Here is a 23,422-nt window from a genome sequence, read left to right as displayed (position 1 = left end):
CAAAACACTGCAGCAGTCCCTCTAACCCTGCACTATGTATAACATTCGTTTTGCACAATGTGTTCCTTTGATATCATTCTGTTCTAGAACGATGAATTGTCTAAGAAATGCGTCAAAGCCAGGCTAAATCGTGTCCCGTCATTTTTCTTAAGAAAATACCTGTTCTCCTGAGAGGAAGGCCATGTTCAGACGTATTGCAAGTGCTAGGTGCAGCCTGAGGTATGAAGTTATTGGAGATGGTGGAAACATGGTTACTCTTTTCACTTATCTCAGATGCTCTAAAAGAATAAAAACAAAACAAAGAACGTTTATAAATGGTGAAATATCAGTCATCATATTCTTTAACCTACATTAGTTTTATGTCTAGTGATGGTTATACTAAAATCCAATATGCTGATCGGAGGTGGACACACCAACAGAGGGCTAGCCTTGACAAACTAACTTGTTATACAGTGCGTCAGACTGGCAGTGATGGCTAACCTCCTCCGCTCCAGCTGTGGTGAAACTACAACTCCCAGCATGCTCCATTCCTTTCTATGGAGCTCTGAGAACAGGCAAGCAAGTGCACATCTTGGGAGTTATAGTTTTACCACAGCTGGAGTGCCGGGGTTATCCATCACAAGACTGGGGAGATATTCTATTGATGTCATTTATCTTATGCTTGAGGATATTTTTGAGTGTTTTGATGACATTACTAAAGCTCAGGAATACAGTATAATTGCCTTAAAGAGTAACTAAACTTTTGTATACATTTTTGTGAACCGGTCCCTAATAACAGTTTTTGTAATATAGTTTATTAATGTTTTTGTATTTTTAATACACTTTTCCCTCCCTTAAGCGCACGTTTCGCTGTGCGCTTAAAATCTACTTCTCTGTACACCGCTGACTTTATGAATGGGGCGGCAGCGCAGTGAGTACGGGCAGGAGCACATATTGCTGGTCTTGCCTGTGCTCTCGAAGGTTTCCTAAATCCTGGCATAACACATGGGTACCCTGTACCCATGTACTATGCCAGGATTAGCTGAGCGGAGCTGGCTCCTGCCTGTGCCTGACATGCAGGACTCTTAGCTTAGTGCAGCAGGCAGAAGCAGGAGCCCGCTCCACTAATCTTGGCATAGTACATGGGTACAGGGTTCCCATGTGCCATGCCAAGAGTTAGTAATCCTTTGGGGGCACGGGCAGGAGCAGCAATGTGCGCTCCTGCCCGTACTCACTGTGCTGCGGCCCCATTGATAAAATGTGTACTTCGTACTCTGTACACCGCTGAGCTGTCAACAATGTACAGAGAAGTCGATTCTAACACCACAGCGAAACGTGCGCTTTAGGGAGGAAAAGGTGTATTAAAAATACAAAAACATTAATAAACTATATTACAAAAACTGTTATTAGGGACATGTTCACAAAAATGTATTCAAAAGTTTAATTACTCTTTAAAGTTCCTTCATTTGACTACACAGGTTAATCCTTAAGCACCAACATCTCTTAGAAGAAATCAAACTTCTCCTTCAAAAAGGCGGCCACCTCAGAGGAACACTTAAAGGAGGTATCTAACAAATTACTATGCGATGAATCTAACATTTCAAATAAAGTATTATTCCAATATACATGCAATAATATTATTGTAATAATGTTTTTTTTTAATGTACATTACATATTCCTCTCTGCTAGTGTCCTCTGCTGTCTATCCTCCTTGTCCACCTTCTGCATTCAGAGGTGGACTTACATGCTCAATAACGTCAGACCCTTAGACCTAGAGCTTCAGAGTTTCAGGCCCCTTTCATTCATTTATTCATTGCCACTTCTAAATACATTGAACTACAGTATATAGCTATACCTGTCTAGATAGCGGAGAAGGAAGTTTGGAGACATTACATACCATATGTGTCTCTGGGGCCACATGTAAGGGACTATTTTGTAGGCAGGGGAGGAAGGGGTTAACAATAGTTTATTCCAATGCATCTTGAAAAACAGAGGGTTGATGAGCTGCTGCCCACCCACATTAAAGAGGTTGTCTTATCATGGACAATGGGGGCATATCACTAGGATATGCCCCCATTGTCTTATAGGTGCGGGTCCCACCGCTGGGACCCGCACCTATATCGAGAACGGGGCCCCGCAAGTGAAGGAGGGCGCACTGCGCATGCGCAGCTGCCCTCCATTCATTTTCTATGGGGCCGGCGAAAATAGCCGAGTTCCGTCAGCCCCATAGAAATGAATGGGAACGGGGGCCACGCATGTGCGGTACGCTTCTATTCACTTATATGGGAAGCCGGCTTGGTGGTAGCCGGACCAGAGTCCTCCAACCACCACCTTGTGGGCTCCGTTCTCGATATAGGTGTGGGTCCCAGGGGTGGTACCCGCACCTATAAGAAAATGGGGGCATATCCTAGCGATATGCCCCCATTGTCCATGATGAGACAACCCCTTTAAAAGGAACTTCTCGGAGTAAGTGAGTAAAAAACTGTTTTAAATTTGTGGGATAACGCCGTTAATGAATTAGGTTTATGCAAGAATGTAACACTAATGTATTTGTTCTCCAGAGTTAATCTCGTCCCTTCTTCTCCATGGTTACCTCATGCAATAAGACAAACCAGGATTTACAGTCACCTGTAAGAAATGGCGGAGCTGCTGGGATTGGTGGCAATATTGCGGTCTGGAGCTACTTGCTGCTTGTTTCGGATCATCTCTAACAATTTCTGTTTCACTGCTGGGCTGGCATTGGCACCTAGAACCAAAGTCGTAAATATAAGAAATAAAGCAAATAAAGGAGAATTATAACCACTGATCAATCTGGCGATGACTGAGCGTGGATGATAGAGGCAGGATGGCATCGAAATTAAAGGGCTATTCCACTAATAAAACATACTGTATTTTTGGACTATAAGACGCATTTTTTTTAGCAAGATGTTAAAAAGTCCCTGCGTCTTATAGTCTGCAGTCAGTGTGCTCCAGCAGTGCCAGACCTCCCTGACTGCTTCCTTAATGATCTGGCAGAGTGTTTATATAGCGCTTTGCTGGATCAGAGAGAGGAGAGAGAGAGAAAAGAGAGAGAGGAGAGAGAGAGAGAAAAGAGAGAGAGAGAGAGAGAGAGAGAGAGAGAGGTGTACTCCTGCACACATCCATCTCTCTCTGTCTGACACAATCTGTGTGATGAGTCCAGACAGGAGAGGAGAGTCAGCCATCATGGAGAGGACTGAAAAACATTCTCTCCATGCTGAAGGTCTCCCAGCTGCAATAAAAGGACATTAAAATTCTGATTAACTGTAGGTGTAGGACCTTTGATAATGTCACGGGTGGGAGGGGCCAATCCAGGAAGATAGTATAGTGATTGTAAATGTACAGAAATGTGAGTTTTTATTAAAGATAATAGTGTGTGAGAGAGAGAGAGAGAGAGAGAGAGAGATGTGTGCAGCAGAGCTTTGCGTGTGTGTATACATATAAATAATATACAATCAGATGTGTAGCAGAGCTGTGTTTGTCAGGTGTGTATACACCAAAGTGTGTTTATATGTCAGCTGTGCAGCAAAGCTGTGTTCCTCAGGTGTGTATGCAGCAGGTTGTGTGTGTATATATAGAGTGGCATGCAAAAGTTTGGACACCCCTAGCTGAAGTTAAAGATGAAACATACTTTTCAACATATTAAAGGGTTTCTGCCATGAGAAATAACCTTTTGCAGCTGCCTGACATTAGCGATGTGCTAATATCAGCAGTACATAACAGTGCGCTTTATAACTCCCTGCCTGCCGCCGTTCTCTTAAAATAAAGACTATTAAAATATGCTAATGATGATTTTTGGACAGAATTTATGCAGGGAAAAGAACGGAACCGGTGAATGAAATATATTAGTAAGTTATGCGCTGACAGTCTATCTGAGAGGAAAAAAGTTTAGTTACTCTTTAAAAACATTTAAAAATTCCAGTTATTCAACATTCATCCAGCAGAGGGAGACGTTGTACCACATTCATCAATCACACACTTGTTGTTCATGAATGAAATGCTATAACTAGTATTGTGCTTTTGTGTATCAGATATAAAAGAACTGTCACCTCTTCTGAAAATACTCCAGTAAATACTTGTATTCTTTAGGAAATAAGAGAACATAAATATTCTTTAGAAATCTTGTTGTGTCATTCCTTTGTTATTTCTCCTAGAAATGGACAGCTGGGCGTTACCAGTTTAGGGGGAAGGAGGGGGGGGGGGTGTATCAGTGTCGAATCAGTTCTAGCTGTGTAGGGATAATAGAGAAACAGCACAACACACAATTATGAGAAAAGATGATCTAGAATTGTTTTTACATGGACAATACAGATATTTACTAAAACAGACATGTCAGGAGGGACAGGACTCATCTCAGGTTAATTTGCATATGTATCAAATCGTTTTTTTTACACAATAAATACACACAGAGCTATGGGGACTGGATATTGCGGATGTGCTAGCGGCCATCTAGCAACCCATGTCCTCAGCTCTATACACAAAATCCCAGTGACAGGTTCCCTTTAAAGAGGACCTGTCACTACAAAATGCAATCAGAAAGCACCATGTTATAGAGCAGGAGGAGCTGGGCAGATTATATGTCGTATTTTTGCGCCCTAAAGATGCAGTCCCCCCCGAAGTGAGGAGAAAACGTCAGTGCTTCTTATGGGGTGAACGATAAACCTATGGAAGCACTCATTAGTACCGGAGGACCGGGAAGAAGTGAATGGAGCGCTCCCTGGGCTCTGTACTCACCGCTTCTTAGTCCTCCTTGGCCACTCTCTCTGCTGTGACTGCGCACAGTGTGAGGACGTTGGCGCGCTGTGACCTCACGCTGTGAGCGTCAGGTCACAGCACACTATATGGCAGGCTGAACCAGAAGAGTGTGGATGTGAGGAGTGGAAGCAGTCATCCGGAGAGGAAAGGTAAGTTGTTAATTGTTTTTTAATTTAATGTCTGCTCTGAGCCTGGGGGTCTGATCTGAGGTTTGCTTGGGGGTCATTCACATCAGGCTCTGATCTGAGGTCTGAATGGGGGGTCATTGACATTATTCTGCTTAGGTGTCTGATGTCTGCTTGGGGGTCATTCACATTGGGGCTGTGATCTGAGGTCTGACTGGGGGTTTTATGAACATTGGGGGTCTGAGCTGAGGTCTGACTGGTGGTCTTATTAACACTGGGGTCTGAGGTGAGGTCTGATTAACATTAGAGGTCTGATCGTGGCTCTGAGGTGAGGTCTGAATAACACTGGGGGTCTGATGAAAAATATTATTTTCATCTTTTTTCCTCCTCTAAAACCTAGGTGCGTCTTAGGGGCAAGTGTGTCTTATAGTGTGAAAAATACCGTATATATTTTTGTGGGAAATTATTCAGTAAAACCTGCCATTTATACGTTTATATCTCTGCTTTGTCTACCTCATGTAAATAGCTATCAGTTCAAGAGGGAGGTGTTATCAGTGATTGACAGCATTGTTTGTATACGTATGCATAGAGAGATAGCTGTCAGTCACTGATAACACCTCCTCCCTGTACTGATAGCTGCTCAACACCTCCTGCTGGATAACATGGTGCTTTCAGATTGCACTGTGGTGACAGGTCATCTTTAAAATCATATAGGATCGGTTGTCTTATTTTTTGACAATTCAGTTTGTCAAGGTTTATTTAATTCCAGTAATTAACTTAAGGGAATAACTCATGTGTTATGATATGTTAACGACAACCTGTCATGCAGTGCAATCTGCAGGCCGTATGTTATAGAGCAGGAGTTGCTAAGCAGATTGATATATAGTTTTACAGGAAAAGATTCAGTAAAAGTTGCAGTCTTTACATTTATATCTCTGCTCTTTCTGACCTCAGTTGTACACAGAGACCATCTATCTCTGTATACATACTTACACAGAGAATGCTATCAGTCACTGATAACACCTCCCTGTGTACAGCTATCAGTGACTGACAGCTATCTCTGTATACACACTTACACAGAGAATGCTATCAATCACTGATAACACCTCCCCTGTGTACAACTATCAGTGACTGACAGCTATCTCTGTATACACACTTACACAGAGAATGCTATCAGTCACTGATAACACCTCCCCTGTGTACAACTATCAGTGACTGACAGCTATTTCTGTATACACACTTACACAGAGAATGCTATCAGTCACTGATAACACCTCCCCTGTGTACAGCTCTCAGTGACTGACAGCTATTTCCAGAAACACACGTACACAGAGAACACTATCAGTCACTGATAATACCTCCTGCATGTACAAGTGAGCTCAGAAAGAGTAGAGATTTTAATGGAATCTCTAAGTACATACAGTACCTGCAAATGAAACCTTCTGCCTGTGCAGATGTGCGCTTGTCAGCTGATTGCCGACAATTGAGGGCACCATCTTCATAGGTGCCCCCAATTCTGAGAAATAAGCATTTTTACCCTTTGTAAATGACCCCCTCTGTGCCACTGCACCACACTCACTTTCTGTGATTACTGTGCCCCTTCTCCACTTCCTGATCTGAGTGACCGGGCCAGGTAGTATAGACATAATCACACTTGGCCTGGAAATGTTGCAGCTGCACATTCGCCTCTTTGATTGGTGCAGTACAGTACTGAAGCTCTCTGGGCAGATGGAATCCGTACTGCCTGGCGAGCCTCAGCACTATACTGCGCGTGTGCTGATTGAAAAGACAAATGAGCAGCCATGAGATTTCAGGGCCAGGTGCAATTACCTCTAAGCTACCTGGTCCAGTCAGAGAGTGGGGGGCATGGCAGCACAAAAAGTGAGTGATACTTTGGGTGAAATGGCACTGAGAGGGTCATTTATATAAAGTAGCTTATTTCTCAGAATAAGGGGCACCTATCAAGATGAGCCAAGTGTACTGCAACCAGCTGACAAGAGCACATCTACACAGCCAGAAGGTTTCAATTGCAGGTATGTGCTGATAGATTCCCTTAAAACGCATACATTATACGTTTTGCTGAATCTTTTCCCATAAAACTATACATCAATCTGCTCAGCTCCTCCTGCTCTATAACATGCCTGCAGACAGCACTGCATTTCATGGTGACAGGTTCTCTATAAATAGCAGGTACTTGTAAAAATGTCAAATTCCCCGTGGTTGCCGAGCTGATGTGTCCACAGACACAAGCTGATATAATGCATGTGGAATTACCTGCTGAGCAGTCATGGGGAATTTTTGATTTTCTCATATTCTCTCAAATTTAAATATTGTATAAGGAAACTGCAAGTTTTTCTATCGAGATGAAGCTTCATTTCTACATTACATCACACAGATAGTGTGTATTCATCTTCACTGCATGCCATCATTTCCATTTCTATGGTATAGTACAGATAACATAATGGTTCCCATACTGCATTTGCTCTTGTCCTTGTTGACCAGCTGCCTGAGACTCATGTCCTGACGTTCATGACTGGAATTCCGATATTCCATGTTGAGCTGTGAGAGAAGAAGCGCCGTTCAGTACATGATAACAGAAGACAGAATATAAGGTTAATAAATAAGTTCTTATCCCTGGCCGTACAACTGCAAGGGGTTGGGGGGTTATCTACCTACACAAAAGGTTATGTTCACATCTGCGTTGGGGCCTCCATCCAGAAAAGAAACTGTGACAGAGCTGGACCCATCAAACGATGGATACCAACATTGCCTGATGAACCCCACTGACTCACCATCATTTTTTTTTATGGCGTCCATCAATGGTATTCTTGGAATTGTGATGGACACCATGATGGAGTCTTACACGAATGGGCTAGGCCCCTTGTTTTCGGTATGCACATCCCAACTCATAGATAAGAATAGGTTAATAAAGCCTTGAGATCGGCACTAAGGAACCTAGAGGATTTGAGGTGTCTTCTTTTACAGTTTGCTTCACCAGCAGAAGTGTACAACCCCTTTAGGAGATGACACCGGAAAATAAGGCACAAACGGTACATATCCAGCGTCTGTCGGTGCAGATAGAATTTATTTTTCTTCAGAAATTGTAATAGAGTAGTTCCTGGAAGTCATAAATTGAATCCACATGTGGAATTAAAGTGAAAGGAGAAAAACTGGGAACAATATGGTCATACCTGTAGGTCCCATGCACATGCTGGCGCTGTATGGCGCCCCAAAGAGTCTCTGTGGCTCTTTACTGTGTCATATGCCACCATATGTTGATCCATTAGAGATATTCTTCTCTAGGAGCAATGCTCCTAGGGTAATACAGCATATGATCATGAATTTCCTACCTATTTGTCATGTCGTTTCTATGGGGGAGATTTATCATCTCCCTGTGTCAGAAAAGTGGCCTTAAAAAGTTGCAAATTATGGCTTTGCAGTTTTTACGCCAGCCTCGCCACTTTTCAGAAAGGTGGTATCTCAAGGGCGGGAAGGGAGCTTGGTCAGCAGCTGCAACTAATTTATCTTCATTTACACCAGTTTTCTAGAGAAAATGAAGCCAGAAATCTATGGTGTGGCTCACAGCTGCAGTAGATTTCAGTTTAGGTGGATGGACTGCCGGAGGATGCGCCTAATTTATGTCAAGGCCTACACCTTGTCATAGATTAGGCACAACCTCTAGCTGTGCAGGGGTGTCAAGATCGGCACAGAAAGCGCAGGTCTTGATAAATGTCCCCCTTTGCCTCTACAACCTGTCCTTCCACACACCAAATACATGTCATGTCCACAGTGTCTAACACGGCACAGACAAGATGGTCATACGACCTACCTTTAGCTTGTGTTCCATGTGCTGCGATGAGGTCATGGTAGAGTAGAGCTGCTGCTGGGACGGTTTCATGTTGAGAAGGGCAGCATCTGGCCGCGGGTTAATGTGATGGATTACGTGAAACTCCATAGGGGTAGGCTGTGTCAGGACTGTGCTTGAGGGAACAGTCAAATCCACTGCAAAAGAAATCATCCATAGTCAGATTCTAATTTGCAATAAAATATCAGGTGAATCAACAGAACTGAAGCGTTTGTTCTCCTTTCAACACCACGTCATTGTATATGACAATAATCTACATAAAAATTTTTTAAGGGACACTTCCATCAACATTTTTTATCAAATATTAGAAAACTTCCAATATACTGTGGGTGAATATTCTATGTATTTAATTTTTTTAAATATAAATATTAGTGGATGATTTTCTGGTTATACTTTTTGAAGTCACTCCATGTATTTTACTTCCTGTCCTAGCTCTTCAACTTCCTCTGTATCTGGACTTTAATTCAGTCAGACCATCACTTTGACCGAAGAGAGCCCCATCCCGTAGTGACTGAATTAGACTATTACACATTACACTGATCAATACAATGCTCTTCTGTGGACATCTTTATCTAGGTCTACTAAGAGAACAAAGAGAGCTGTCATACTGATATCCCAACTGTATGTATACCTACTATTATAATGAGGATTACCTTGCAGATAACACCTTTCCTTCAAAGCAGCAGTAAGCTGACTATAAATGACCTAGCTACATTATATAGGAGTTTATCTATCTGTGCTGACTGCTACAGAAGGAACATATCTTGGATTCCAATGGTATAGTACTGCAAAAAAAAAAAAACAACAAAAAAACAGCTAGACATTCTGAAATGTGCTTTCTATGAATATTAAGTTTAAACTCATTCTTATTAAAGTGTCCCTTTAATAATCACACACATTTTAGTAACTATCCTCGCTTGTTCCCAAGCTAAAACCTGTATTATGGCCCAGAACTGTGTTCATGTGCAGATTCAAATCTCCCACCATTCCCTGCTTGTTCAGTATCTGTACAAAGCTTGTTTTAGTGATTTTCGCTCTGGGAACTACAGCACTGTACAGTAATCTGGCGAAAGAAAAAGATAAGTCTTCAACTGCATTATAGGAGCTTTTCTAAAGGTGGGTGTATTGTACTGAGTTCACATCTGGAGGCTCTATAAGGGGCCTCCGTCACAATTTCCACTGAAAATGTCCTTCAGAATGGCACAGTATGCAGTACTATTTAGTCCGGTAAAATAACGGACTTCATGAAGAAAACCTGCCAGACCCCATTATGGTCAATGAAGTCCACTGGGCACCCATGGGATCACCTATTTTTTTTATTTCTTATAGTGGAATGCCGGAGGTTTGAAAAAAGCCTTAGGCCTGCCATAGACAGCCAACTTTCCCGACCCCTCCCCCAACCTAACCATACACATTCCTGTTGGGTTCAGCCAAGCATGCATGTGTCTGAATTGGGAGAGGGAAGAGGAAATCCAACTGTCCAATCATTACTCCCCCCGACCTTCTGATGTCAGAGAGGGTCAGGAGGCCCCCATACACATTAGGGTACAGCCGCATGCTGCAGTTTTTTAATTTATTTCATGTGTATGGCCAACTTTATGGATAACAACCCGCAGAAGTATGAATGCAGCTCTGGGCGGTAATACGATCAGAACAAGCTAAAAACTGTAATGCATTTACAACATTAGATTCACCCACACTGACACTTGTGAACGAGTCAGGGTTCTCTCTCGGTGATGTGCTACTTTCTGCTGAACTGAGAAGAATTGTAGCTGCCGATAACAGACTTTGCATACTGCTAAGGGAATTTCTGTATGACTTCTAGCTGTTTACCTCTCAGTGTAGTACCCAAGTTCAAAAGAAAACCAACGGTGCAAAGAACCTACTGTACACATAACCCCCTCACACCCGGGTCACGTCGTTTGCCGTTATTCATGGTTTAGGTGTAACTAGTAATTCCCAACCCTCTTCAAGTTAATGTATGCATTTATGGCCTTACTTCAGTAGATGAAGTCAGAAGAGTTCAGACCATGGCAAAAACCACATAAGTTAGATTTGCAATCCTCCTAAGGGCTCATGCACATGCCGTTGCATGCATTGGGGACCGCAATTTGTGGTCCTCAATGCACGGGCCTCATCCGTGCGTCAACTTAAATCCATCTGCACCGCAAAAAATATATAATATGTTCTATTTTTTAGCAGTGCGGATGCACGGAGAGAAACCCCATGGAAGCACTCCGTAGTGCTTCCAGTGCCTCCATTCCACACCTTCCTGATTGCGGACCAATTTAAGTAAGCGGGTCCGCATCCATAATGCGGTGCAAAAATGGCCAGGGCCCGTAAATTTTCAACCCGCTGTTTGCGGGCCACAATACAGGTCCGGCCGGCACACATTCGTGTGCGTGAGCCCTACTAGTAATAATATAGTAGCTGTACATTAAAAATATATATATTATGGTAGTTTAAATTTAAAACAATAGGTATTTGGAGAACAAATAATAATTCATGGTCATGAATAGTTCCATCCAGTTGACTATCCCTTGTGGGCTAAACATGTCAAGAGCAGCAGAAATCTCTTGCTACAATATATCAGCCTGGAGTTGCAGCTGCTTGTATTCACCTTCAGCTGGAAGCAGAACTAGATTTTTAGTTTCTGGAGGTAACCAAGAATGTTTTTATTCACTGACGGCAAGCATTGGGATTGAAAATGGCAAGAATTTAAAACAGTAGTATCTTAAAAAGTCTAAGAACTTAATCAAAAATGAAAAGCTCTTTGAAAGAGTTAGTGCCACCATGCATATTAGTGCACTGCTGTCCGAGCGAAGCCACTGAGATTGGCAGATTTGGTTGCGGGGTGCTCCAGACTCAATATCACCTGGCAGGAGGGAAAAGCATCGGACAGAACTTTTTCACCAGATCCTTTCGTTCTGCTGTCAGATGTCCCTGGCAGCAGCTTTCTCCTCTCTTCCCACTGACAACACTACCTGCTCTGCTGAACGTGTACGGGAGAGTTCGATGAGCGAGCCGTCAGCCGTATGATCTTTAAACGACAGCTATTGAATGTTTATGGCCAGCTTTAGGGTAGGTTCAGACAGAGAATTTTACCTGCGGCAAAATTAGCGTATCCCGCAGCAGAAACCGCTGTGGGTTTTCATACAGACCCGCTCTAGGTTTAGCGCCTATTGAATGGAGCTAAACCATGAGTAGGCTCCCACTGCGGCTTTGCGAGGGGTGCCAAGAATGGACCTGTACATTCTTGGTGCGGTCTTGAAACCCTCCCAGCAAAAACCCTCGTCCGCATGAACTGCAGTGCGGCCTCCCATTTAAAACAATGGGAGGCGGTTTCAGCACCAAATCCGTGCCCAAAATTCACCCTCTGAGCCTACCCTTAATCTCATCTTAACGGCTCCTTTCTAAATGTTCTATTAGGGCAGGGATGCTCAACCTGCGGCCCTCCAGCTGTTGCAAAACTACAACTCCCAGCATGCCCTAATAGCTGTAGGCAGTTGTAGTTTTGCAACAGCCGGAGGGCCGCAGGTTGGGCATCCCTGTATTAGGGCATAGACAGGGGTTCACTGCTCTGGTGGACCTAATCCTCTGAACAGCTGCAACCCGGGGACCTTGTCAAAATCAGCAATGTTCTGGGCATCGCAGAAGCCGGACACATCTCAGGAGCTAGACACCTCTACTGATCTGCATGGGGTCATTCATGATCAGCCCACCCCGTTAAGGCATGCCATAGGCAGAATAGTCCCCTTTCAGGGCTCATTTTATTTCTACAGTCCCCTTTTAGAAACCTGAAGTCTGCCGTACACATTCGGCTTACGTCTATGGCTGCCTTTCCAAACATGGAGCTGGTGTTGTAAACATGGAGCACCATTATCTGCCGAGCCGCACAACAGTATCTGAAGACTAACAAAGGGCGAGACAGGGAGTAGAGCGCGGCCTGCTATCAAGTTCCTGACCGCACTCGTATCAATGCTCCTGCCCTGTAGAAATGCACTTTGAGCAAACTGATCTCAATCTATTTTCGTATCATGAAAACCAGTTGCGGTTACACATACACGCCTAGCTCGGCGACGCGGTGCGATAGCCTGTGCGCGTTTCATTTCAGATCGTTCCTCTACACGGAGAAAGGTATGTAGACATCCCAGATACATCTGTTCATGTAATTTCAGATTGTCAGCAAATAACTGCTTTCAATTCTCCAGTGAGAAGTAAAACGTTGGTGCGTTAAAGAGGAAATGACATGCTAAAAATAAAGCAAGGTGAAGTGCTTTTATATATCCTGTTTTCTGCAAGGCTGGGGTGCGCGCCGTCTCGAGGGGGGTTAGGGGTAACACAAGAAGTTTGGGATGATTGAACATGTGGCATTAATCTTCTGTCTATATTTAGTGATACTACTGTAATGGGTTCTGTATGTGCATAGTTGCTGTAATCTGGAACAGAACCCATACAGCTCCACGATCCGCCTCTTTTCTATTCTACGTCTTTCCCAAATCTCCCCCTCCTTTACCAAATGGCACAATGTTTCCTGCTTCTGGAGAGTTGCTAGTTGTATTGTATATTCTGAAACTATCCTGAGCTGATTTTTTGTGTTATCTGTTAAGCCTCATTTCACACGTCAGTGTTCGGTCAGTGATTTCCATCAGTGATTTTGAGCCAAAACCAGGTGCGGCTCTAAACACAGAACAGGTGCAGATCTTTCCCTTATACCTTGTGTCTGTGGAGGATCCGATCCTGCCTTAGGCTCACATTCATTGATGGAAATCACCGACCGAAACACTGACGTGTGAATGAGGCCTTACAGTACGTTCTTGGGAGAGGCCTGCACAGGCCAGTGTAGTCCTCTGCACAGCAATTTCACAAAGTGAAGATATCAATTTTCTAGGCCAGTTTTCTGGGGTGCAAATGTTGGCGCAAGTTCAGTTTTGCACCAAAGGTTTTACACTTTTTGCCACCTTGCAAAAAGTGAGGCGGGAATGGGCAAAAGAGGGTGGGCCGCCGGACCTCTGAAACACAATACATTTACTGATATGTGTAGCAGAAAGCTTGCATATATTACACCTAAAATTAACACCAGCTCCTATGTAAAATACTTAAAATGTGTGCAAAATATAGGCTCTTTTACACAGGTATGTAATACAGTCTTAGTTTCGTCAGTGACATTAGAGAGGTTCCAAGACGTAAAAAAAATTTATAAAGTAGGTAACGTCATAAACATAACATCACTGCTGCTGCCAGTTGTTGGTTGCAGCGGTCAAGACGGGGAAGGACAACCAGGGCAGCAGTGCTGGAGCAGCGGGGGATTTACTGGGTGCTCAAATTTTTTTTATAGCACATTCCCTATTTTTAGATCTAATTTGAAAATCAGTGTCGGCAGAAAGTTCATTCAATTAGTCTTTTCAGATGTTTTAAATCTCTGGTGTATGGTCATCTTTAAGCTAGGAATGGGTAGTCTTTACAACACACAAACCAAGCAAATGTTTGGGGCCCTAGAGATCAGAGGGCCCCTGTGGTTGGCTGGAGAACCAACTAAAGTCGCTGTTCAACTGCACAGAACCCAGTCGGGGGAGGGGGGGGGGGTCTTTCGGAAGATCCAGGCAGTCCTTCCCAGCTATAGAACAGGCGGCACTGCTAATCCTACAGTGTGCTTAGGGAGTGGAGCTTAGAAATGATGAAGATGGAGTTTAGCATTATAATGGGGCGGAACTTCGCTGTGCGATGCGCCAATTTTGCTTATGGCCCCAGAAACGTCAAATCCACCCCTGAAACTGGGCAAACACATTAGACCAACATCTGATCGACACGCTTTTCTGGGGGGACCACAGTTGACCATCGGTGTATTAGATGTTCAGTTTCACTCCGCAGATGTTGGGGGGGGGTGCATGTGTATGGGGAGGTGGGCTGGAATAGCTGTCGTTCGAATAAGCATTTGGCCGTCAGATATTGAAGGTTTATGATCACCTTTTTGCCTCGTCTTTTCCAACTTAGAGTCTTTGTCGGCTGATGTATTCTGTATGTGCTGAGCACAAATGCCGTCTTATCCCAAAAACTGACAAACTTTAACTGAGAATGCAGGTAGATGGTGGGAAAATGCTAAAAAAAAGCAGAATGAGCGCTTGTCCGGCCGGCAATGTTAGTAAACAGTGTGCCTTGCGATGACTCAGCCCGCTCTTATCTCTACTTTATCACAGTTCTTTTTTATGGTCTCCTTTTATTGTACTTTTATACTATTATGATATGGGGCTTTCCAATGAAATTCAATCAACTCCTTCACTGCCTTGACAAAGGACCACCTCACCATGAGTCAGGTATTCTTCTCAATCATCTGGATTTACCTATTGTTTACATTCTTTCTTTTTTATTTTATTTTCAGCTGAGTCCCGGATTTTGGTAACAGGACGTAATGGGATAACTTGCAGTACAAAGAAAGGTTTATTCAAACTGTGACCAAATACCTGGACCCTTCAGCAACATGACACCGGCTTTCTTCTAGTTATGGGTAGCATAATTTTCATCTGAAGCTAGCATATGGCACAGCAGAGCCATGTCTGAAGTCTAGCTGGCAAGCAGACATTGTAACCTAAGCTTACGTTCACCCCTAACAAAGGGATGAGAGAAGTTCTTTTTTTTTTTTTTTGACCGAATCAAATGCTTGTCGAGAAGGAACAGAACACATACTGAACACACAAGAGCTGGGCACAAGGGATGAATGCTTTTAATGAAGGATGATAACCCAACAAGAGCGCAGGTCATGAATTTGGCTTGGTGGAATTACAGTATACACAAGGGAATTACCGTATAAGTAAGAAGAAGTAAAATGATGAGACGTTTTCTTTATGTGTCTTGGTGATTTTTTTCCGTGTGGCATTTGGAACAATTTGACAAGTATTGATCCGATAGGGTATGTTTAAATGATAGAAATGTCACAAATTGTACCCACAACCAGTGTTTTCAATGGAAATGCGGCATGACAGTGCAGACTGCTGCAGATGTGAAACCCCTATCACAGAAGGAAAAAAAAGAAATAACCGGTAAACCGGTAGCACAAGAAAAACATGAAAATGCATTTCTGTAGAAGTCCGAGGGTCAGTCGTGCAATTCTACTGCAGATTTTCGTCTTTCGTCAGAGTCAGATTCTGTCGTCTGATGATACCATGGAGGTAGACAGAGACACAAAGTCAGTTTATGTGTTTAATAATGGGCCAACTAGTTTGACTTAGGACAATAAATAGATTCAACAAACAGAAATAGAAAAACTGCTAGTCATTATAACCGGAAATATCTAAGGATTTTTATACTATATCAGTCTTAGCTCTGTGATATGCCTTTCAAAGCCTGCATTACTGTACATCTATAAGCCCATAGACTGCATTACTGTACATCTATAAGCCCATAGACTGCATTACTGTACCAGTATAAGCCCATAGACTGCATTACTGTACATCTATAAGCCCATAGACTGCATTACTGTACCAGTATAAGCCCATAGACTGCATTACTGTACATCTATAAGCCCATAGACTGCATTACTGTACATCTATAAGCCCATAGACTGCATTACTGTACATCTATAAGCCCATAGACTGCATTACTGTACCAGTATAAGCCCATAGACTGCATTACTGTACATCTATAAGCCCATAGACTGCATTACTGTACATCTATAAGCCCATAGACTGCATTACTGTACCAGTCTAAGCCCATAGACTGCATTACTGTACCAGTCTAAGCCCATAGACTGCATTACTGTACCAGTCTAAGCCCATAGACTGCATTACTGTACCAGTCTAAGCCCATAGGCTGCATTACTGTACCAGTATAAGCCCATAGACTGCATTACTGTACCAGTCTAAGCCCATAGACTGCATTACTGTACCAGTCTAAGCCCATAGACTGCATTACTGTACCAGTCTAAGCCCATAGACTGCATTACTGTACCAGTATAAGCCCATAGACTGCATTACTGTACCAGTCTAAGCCCATAGACTGCATTACTGTACCAGTCTAAGCCCATAGACTGCATTACTGTACCAGTCTAAGCCCATAGACTGCATTACTGTACCAGTCTAAGCCCATAGACTGCATTACTGTACCAGTCTAAGCCCATAGACTGCATTACTGTACCCGTATAAGGCCATAGGCTGCATTACTGTACCAGTATAAGCCCATAGACTGCATTACTGTACCAGTCTAAGCCCATAGACTGCATTACTGTACCAGTCTAAGCCCATAGACTGCATTACTGTACCAGTCTAAGCCCATAGACTGCATTACTGTACCCGTATAAGGCCATAGGCTGCATTACTGTACCAGTATAAGCCCATAGACTGCATTACTGTACCAGTCTAAGCCCATAGACTGCATTACTGTACCAGTCTAAGCCCATAGACTGCATTACTGTACCAGTATAAGGCCACAGACTGCATTACTGTACCAGTATAAGCCAATAGCCTGCATTATTACACCTCTATATGTCCAAAGCCTGCATTATTACACCTCTATATGTCCATAGCCTGCATTATTATACCTCTATATGCCCATAGCTTGCATTACTGTACTTCTATAAGCCCATAGCCTTGATTACTATGTCCAGTGGAATATGTTGGTACTATATAAGCCACTGGAAATTAATCAATAGTAATTACTGTCTTTGTTCTGTGAACATTAAAACATGTATGGATTGGGCTCAATTTTGTTTTCCCAGAACAGTCCCAAAACACAAATACCTCCGCACAGCAATGGGTGCCTGACAACCCTTTACACTGATAGCCCCACTCTTCTAAAATGTGCATATAAAAGCAGGATGACTGTCGATTAATGCCATTTAAAAAATATATTTTTTCAGAAAAAGTAACATTTCATGTATCGATGGGGAACCATTTTATGATTGTGTTCTGCACTGGAACAAGGCTCTACATCTATGCCGACCTTTGGAAGGACTCTTCTTCTGCAGAACGATTTAGCTCTCACACAATCAGAATTTTTATTTGAAAGCCTCTGCCGCATTGTCTACATTTTCCATTGAACAGGGAAAATAAAAATAAACCATTCATCATTTTTATGTTAAAAGGCACCAGAATAAATATAGCCCATATGTGCTTGTCAAACAGCTTGGGACACCTGCCAAAAATACGAGATTTAGTGCCAGGCCTCAGTGCGGCCCGTGGGAACTCCTAAGCAGGGTGAGTCGGTGATCTCTCATCTCCTCCCACCTAGGTCTCTGAATCACTGGAGGCTGCACCTTGATGTGTGAAGATATCACGGCGAAAAGGATGTTGTATAGCTGGAGGCCTGAGGAAGGAACTTCTAGATCAGGCCATAGGTGGTGACAGTAAACTTCTGCAATGTACTCTATATGGGGAGATTTCTCCATATAGAGTACCTCTCTCCTATCTGTAGTATGGAATTGGCCATTGATGATGTCCTATATAAAAGGTAATAACACCAGCCAAAGCAATCAACCGTCTAAAAGATGGCTGGCAGATCAGAGAGCAAGCGAACTATTTGGGCATGACTGGTATTTACCTTGGTATGTAGTCAATGCCCGATATCTCAGGCGTAGCAGAAGCTGGGCCTTGCTTGATAGTGCCGTCTATTCAGTCTGCACGCTGAATAAACACTGTTGTAAGCTCTTACATAGAAAAGATACCCCTTATCATTTCTCATACCCAGGGTTGACTACAGGTGTGGCATAAGCATTTCACTCTGTGTTCACAGCAGGTCACCAACCAATACATGAAGGAGATTTGTGCACTAAAGCTGCCCATACACCATAGACAGCAGTCGACAGCCATTCCGCCCCCCCATACACACGGGTGCTTGTCGTTAATAAGGAGAGGGTAAGATGCCACTGGTAGTGACATTTCCCTTAAAAACAACAGGATTGAGAATGTTCAAATCCAACATCTGCCATTAATGGAAAAACCCCATACAAATCAGACAGTTGGCTGGTCCTGTCTAAATCTGTGGGTCCAGATGACCTTCGTCTAATATGTTTGGCCATCTTAAGAGATAGAGATATTCATTGCTGCCAGTGTCGTCTGTATATATATATATATATTAAAAAAAATATACAGATTTTGACACATGCGTGCATCCCGATTTTATAGACACCCTCTTATAGGATGGCGACACGGCTGTTGGTCGGCCGTTCTGTGCATTGGGGACCACAATTTGAGGTCCCCAATGCACGGGTAACATCCGTGAAAATGTTCTATTTTTTTGCGCTGCGGAGGCACAGAGAGAAACCCCAAGGAAGCACTCCGTAGTGCTTCCATGGAGTTCCGTGCCTCCGTTCCGCACTGGACCTTCCTGATTGCGGAACTATTCAAGTGAATGGGTCCGCATCCGTGATGTGGTGAGCACATGGCCGGTGCCCGCGTATTGCAGACCCGCTGTTTGCGGCCCGCAATACGGGCACGTCTGGGCAAAGGCAGTGTGCATGAGCCCTTACCCTAAAGTGAACAGAATGTTAATCCAGTTTTGATGCTGGTGTCATTTCTGAGGGATTTTGCATTTTTTGCTGTTGTTTTTGTCCTGTTTGTTCAGGCAGATGTTGCATGGAGGTCTATGAGAGAGATGAAACACAGGACAAATCAGGTGCTTTTTGTGGTGGCATTTTTTCCCCCCCCTTGAGGTGCGTTTTTTGGGTCAATGATGCTTTTTTCAAATCACAGCATGCTCTGGGTTTGCCATTTTTCTCTCATTGCCTGGCACTTTTCGCCTATGGACTTCTATTGTTTTTTTGTCTGCAGCTTCAAAAAATGCATAGAAAATGTGTGTTGGCACTTCTTAAATACTTTTTGTTGTTGATGGAAATGTCCCTTTGGGTGCTCCATTCTCAGTGGGTGCTCTAACCATTTTTCTGATTGATGAGGATCCCGACTCTCTTTACAACAGCAATGACAACTTCAACCTGCAGCAACCAAAACTACAATATGAACTAACAATGGGTAACTTGAGGTACTTTTCTGCCTCTATCTCAATACAATACTTTGCCTTTAGGCATTTTCAGAGAAGGGTTACAGAACAAAGCTGCAATGATATCAGGTAAACCCTATACACACCATAAATCCTAATTTGGTACACCTCAATACATAAGTACAAACCATTAATTTTGATCTTGATCATAGGGATCAATGATCCTAATTACAGAGCTCGTGGTACTATGAATGTTTCAATGGTCCTGGGGAACAACCATGAACAGCAAGAAGAAAACCCATAATGCACAGCATAAGATTACCTGAAGGCCAAATTGGATGGAAAACTACTTTACGATAACTTTCTGATAGCACTTCTGTGGGTTTACATGTTGTATTTTAGCGCCATGCTACATGTATAGGGCAGAGTGAAAACACATTGACTACTGCGTGCCGTAAAGCAAGGAGAAATTGGATACTGTATAGAGCTTGCACAAGAGGACATAGTTTTAAATTAGAGGGGCAAAGGTTTAAAAGTAATATCAGGAAGTATTACTTTACTGAGAGAGTAGTGGATGCATGGAATAGCCTTCCTGCAGAAGTGGTAGCTGCAAATACAGTGAAGGAGTTTAAGGCATGCATGGGATAGGCATAAGGCCATCCTTCATATAAGATAGGGCCAGGGGCTATTCATAGTATTCAGTATATTGGGCAGACTAGATGGGCCAAATGGTTCTTATCTGCCGACACATTCTATGTTTCTATGTTTCGATGCACATGACAATGGAGTCTGATTTCCTATTAGTATATCGAATCCTTTAGAAAAAGGACATCAATGCAGTGTGTACTAGTGAAAGCCTAGCTCTGGCACACCTCTATAGATAGCAACCACTCTAAATGCCCAGATAGTCATGCAGACTGGCAACCCGAGGCAGGGAAGGAAATGACACTCACTATGAACATATTTGTAGGAACAAGTTATAGTACAACGGAAGACAAAAGTCAGAACAGTATTTCCTCATGATCCTATACCTTGGTCTAAACATTCTCAAGACAAAATGTTAATTTGCTAGGAGAAAAACCATGGGCGTTGGATCTCAAGAGCTTAGACTGTGGGTGGAGGGGGTTTAAGGTGCGCCTTGAAATAAATGACTAGGAAACCAGATCATTTCCACATAAAAGGACAGAAGTTGGGCGTCTGTAATCCCGTAAAGACAATTCAATGAGGAGGCTACCTTTGGGATACCTTTTCCTAATCGTTCCTTTGGAGATAGGACAGGGATAACAAGACTCAGCACGTTTGCCACTTTTAGTTTCTATGCACTGGTGCTGGCAGAACTCCAGTGGCTTGCACTGGGATTTATCCAAAATTATGAAATAAAACATTAGCTTGTGCAATTCTATCGCAAACATCCTGAGGATTTCATTAACAATGTTCAATGTATAAGGTTATGAAATATGAAAGAACACATCACTGAGAGCCACCACGTAGGAAGGTCAGGAGAGGTCTTAAATCTTATTTTTCTGGAGAACAAAAGGATCGGGCATGTAAAACGTAAAGCCTAACCCTTTTTCCCCAGAAATCATCTTTCAGCGAATAGTGGTGCCCCAACGCTGCCCAGCTAGAATTGGTGGGTTTAGCCAATGTTAATCTATTGTACAGTATATGAGCGCCTTAAAAGAACAATTTACATTAAGAAAAAAAAAAACTATAAATCTACATCTTTCACATGTTGTCCTCTCCTACAGGGAAGGCATATTTTACATGGTGCTCTATAGGCACTATAGGCACCACTGCAAGCCCCTTAGGGACTTCCACACAGATCCTGATTGGCAAACCTACGTACAGAACTTTCCAGGTAATGAACACCCACCCGTCCATACTGTATTCCATGTTCTTTAAACACAAGAAAGAAAGTAGACGGGAAGTAAAATTCCTAAGTCCTGGACTTCCTGACGAACAGGAAGCAGGACTCTAAGACTTGTGACAAGACAGGACGCTTATCTCCGGCACAAATACCATTTTCAACATGTTTACAAGGAAAGCTACACAGCAATAATGATAGCATTTAGGCTACATTCACACGTCAGTATTTTTCTATATCCCGAATTTCGGTCCGTTTTCTGCAGATCCGTTGTTCCTGAAAATGTTTCCGTATGTCATCCGTATGTCATCCATTTTTTGCGGATCCGCAAAAAACGGGAACGTATAAATTTCAATAAGCAAATAAAGTTGCTTGGATTTCTTTGAAAAAAAAAAAAAAGTTTCTGTTTGCAGGATTTAATTTCCAGGAACGGAATCCGCATAAAACGGATGACATACGTAATGACATCCGAATGTCTTCCGTTTTTTGCGGATCCATTGACTTTGTATTGTACCAGGATCCGAATTTTGCGGAAAAGAATAGGACATGTTTTATATTTAAACGGACATGCGGAACTGAACAACGGTTTTTCCAGGACCCATTGAAAATGAATGGGTCCAGATCTGGTCCTGATCTGTTCCGCAAAAAACGGAACAGATCAGGAAAGAAAAAATGGACGTGTGAATGGACCCTTAAGGTGATTTTTCACTACTATTGGTACAACATATGTGGTGGGTCACAACGTCACAATTCTTTTGCAGCAAAGACACTGCACTTTAAAAGTTAAAGGGGTTATCCGACCCCTAAAATGCCCCCCCCCCTCTTTACACACAATGTACTTACCTCGTTCCCCGGCACCCACGTCGCTGGTCTCCGCAAGGACGCCGCTGTTTCTCCCCTTGCGCGGATGAAAACATCTGGTTTCGGGCTGGGGATTGGGGCAGTCAATGGCAGGCAGTGATGGGGACGAGCCTCCCTAGCATCACGGGTGACACTAGGGATGTTTGTCCCCGTCACCGCCTGCCATTGGTTAGCCCCCCCCCCACACCACCGGATGTTTTCATCCACGCACAAGGAGAAGCAGCGGCGGCCGTGCGGGGACCAGGAGCGATGCGGGTGTCAGGGAGCGAGGTAAGTACACTGTGTGTGAGGGACCGAGGCATATGGGGGGGGGGGGCATTTCAGGGGTCGGATAATCTTTAAATATATTACAAAGTTTATTATTCTCCTCTAGTCTTTCCGAAGGTGGGGAACAAGCACCTCAGTGTAAGTAACAAAGGTACATTTATATTTGTTTTACAGCACCATTTAATGAAAGCTGGCCACATATACTGTATTAGACCATAGGATGGTTAGTCACATCCTTACAAATAATGAACAATCTTGTGGGGCACATACAGTAGTGGTATGTATAGCAGTATGTATAGCAGTATGTATAGCAGTATGTATAGCAGCCGTTTTATTTCAGCCACTGGAGGAATCTATCCTCACCGTTTTACCAAGGTTTTTTCCTTTCTGCACAGATGTATATTTTTTTATCTGATCCAGAAAAATGAAATATGAATTCTGATTGATTGCTGTGAGCACCAAAAATAACATTTCTCTAAAACACTTTTGATACATTACTCCTTTGGATCTCATAAATGCAAAGTGGAAAAGACATATGCTTCCCTAAGGAAAAGCTCACAATTCCCATTAGTGTTCAACAAGGGCGCAATGGAAAGTCACATTGTTTACAAATGACTGCAAATGTCTTATTTAAAGGGGTTATCCGATGATTAAAGGGGTATTCCCATGACATACAATGGGGGCATATCGCTAGGATATGCCCCCATTGTCTGATAGGTGGGGATTCCACCTCTGGGACCCACACCTACAAGGAGAACGGAG

At 43.1% G+C, this 23,422-nt stretch overlaps 1 protein-coding gene across 7 annotated transcripts in view; it reads right to left on the bottom strand.

Moving 5' to 3' along the window:
• Positions 1 to 23,422, bottom strand: part of HDAC7 (histone deacetylase 7) — a 346,419-nt gene that overhangs the window by 48,257 nt on the left and 274,740 nt on the right. For all 7 annotated transcript variants that reach the window (XR_006388255.1, XM_044286038.1, XM_044286041.1 and 4 more), the window contains 4 exons: positions 8,707 to 8,879; positions 7,352 to 7,436; positions 2,608 to 2,725; positions 160 to 278 (listed from right to left, as the gene is read on the bottom strand). Coding sequence is in view for 6 of the 7 variants with exons in the window: in XM_044286036.1 (XP_044141971.1) it covers positions 160 to 278; positions 2,608 to 2,725; positions 7,352 to 7,436; positions 8,707 to 8,879 (495 nt within the window). In the remaining variant the exon portion in view is untranslated. The remainder of the gene's footprint in view (positions 1 to 159; positions 279 to 2,607; positions 2,726 to 7,351; positions 7,437 to 8,706; positions 8,880 to 23,422) is intronic.

The sequence above is a fragment of the Bufo gargarizans genome, chromosome 3, assembly GCF_014858855.1.
Source record: "Bufo gargarizans isolate SCDJY-AF-19 chromosome 3, ASM1485885v1, whole genome shotgun sequence".
NCBI classification, from domain to species: domain Eukaryota; kingdom Metazoa; phylum Chordata; class Amphibia; order Anura; family Bufonidae; genus Bufo; species Bufo gargarizans.
This window is presented reverse-complemented; position numbering and strand designations above follow the sequence as displayed.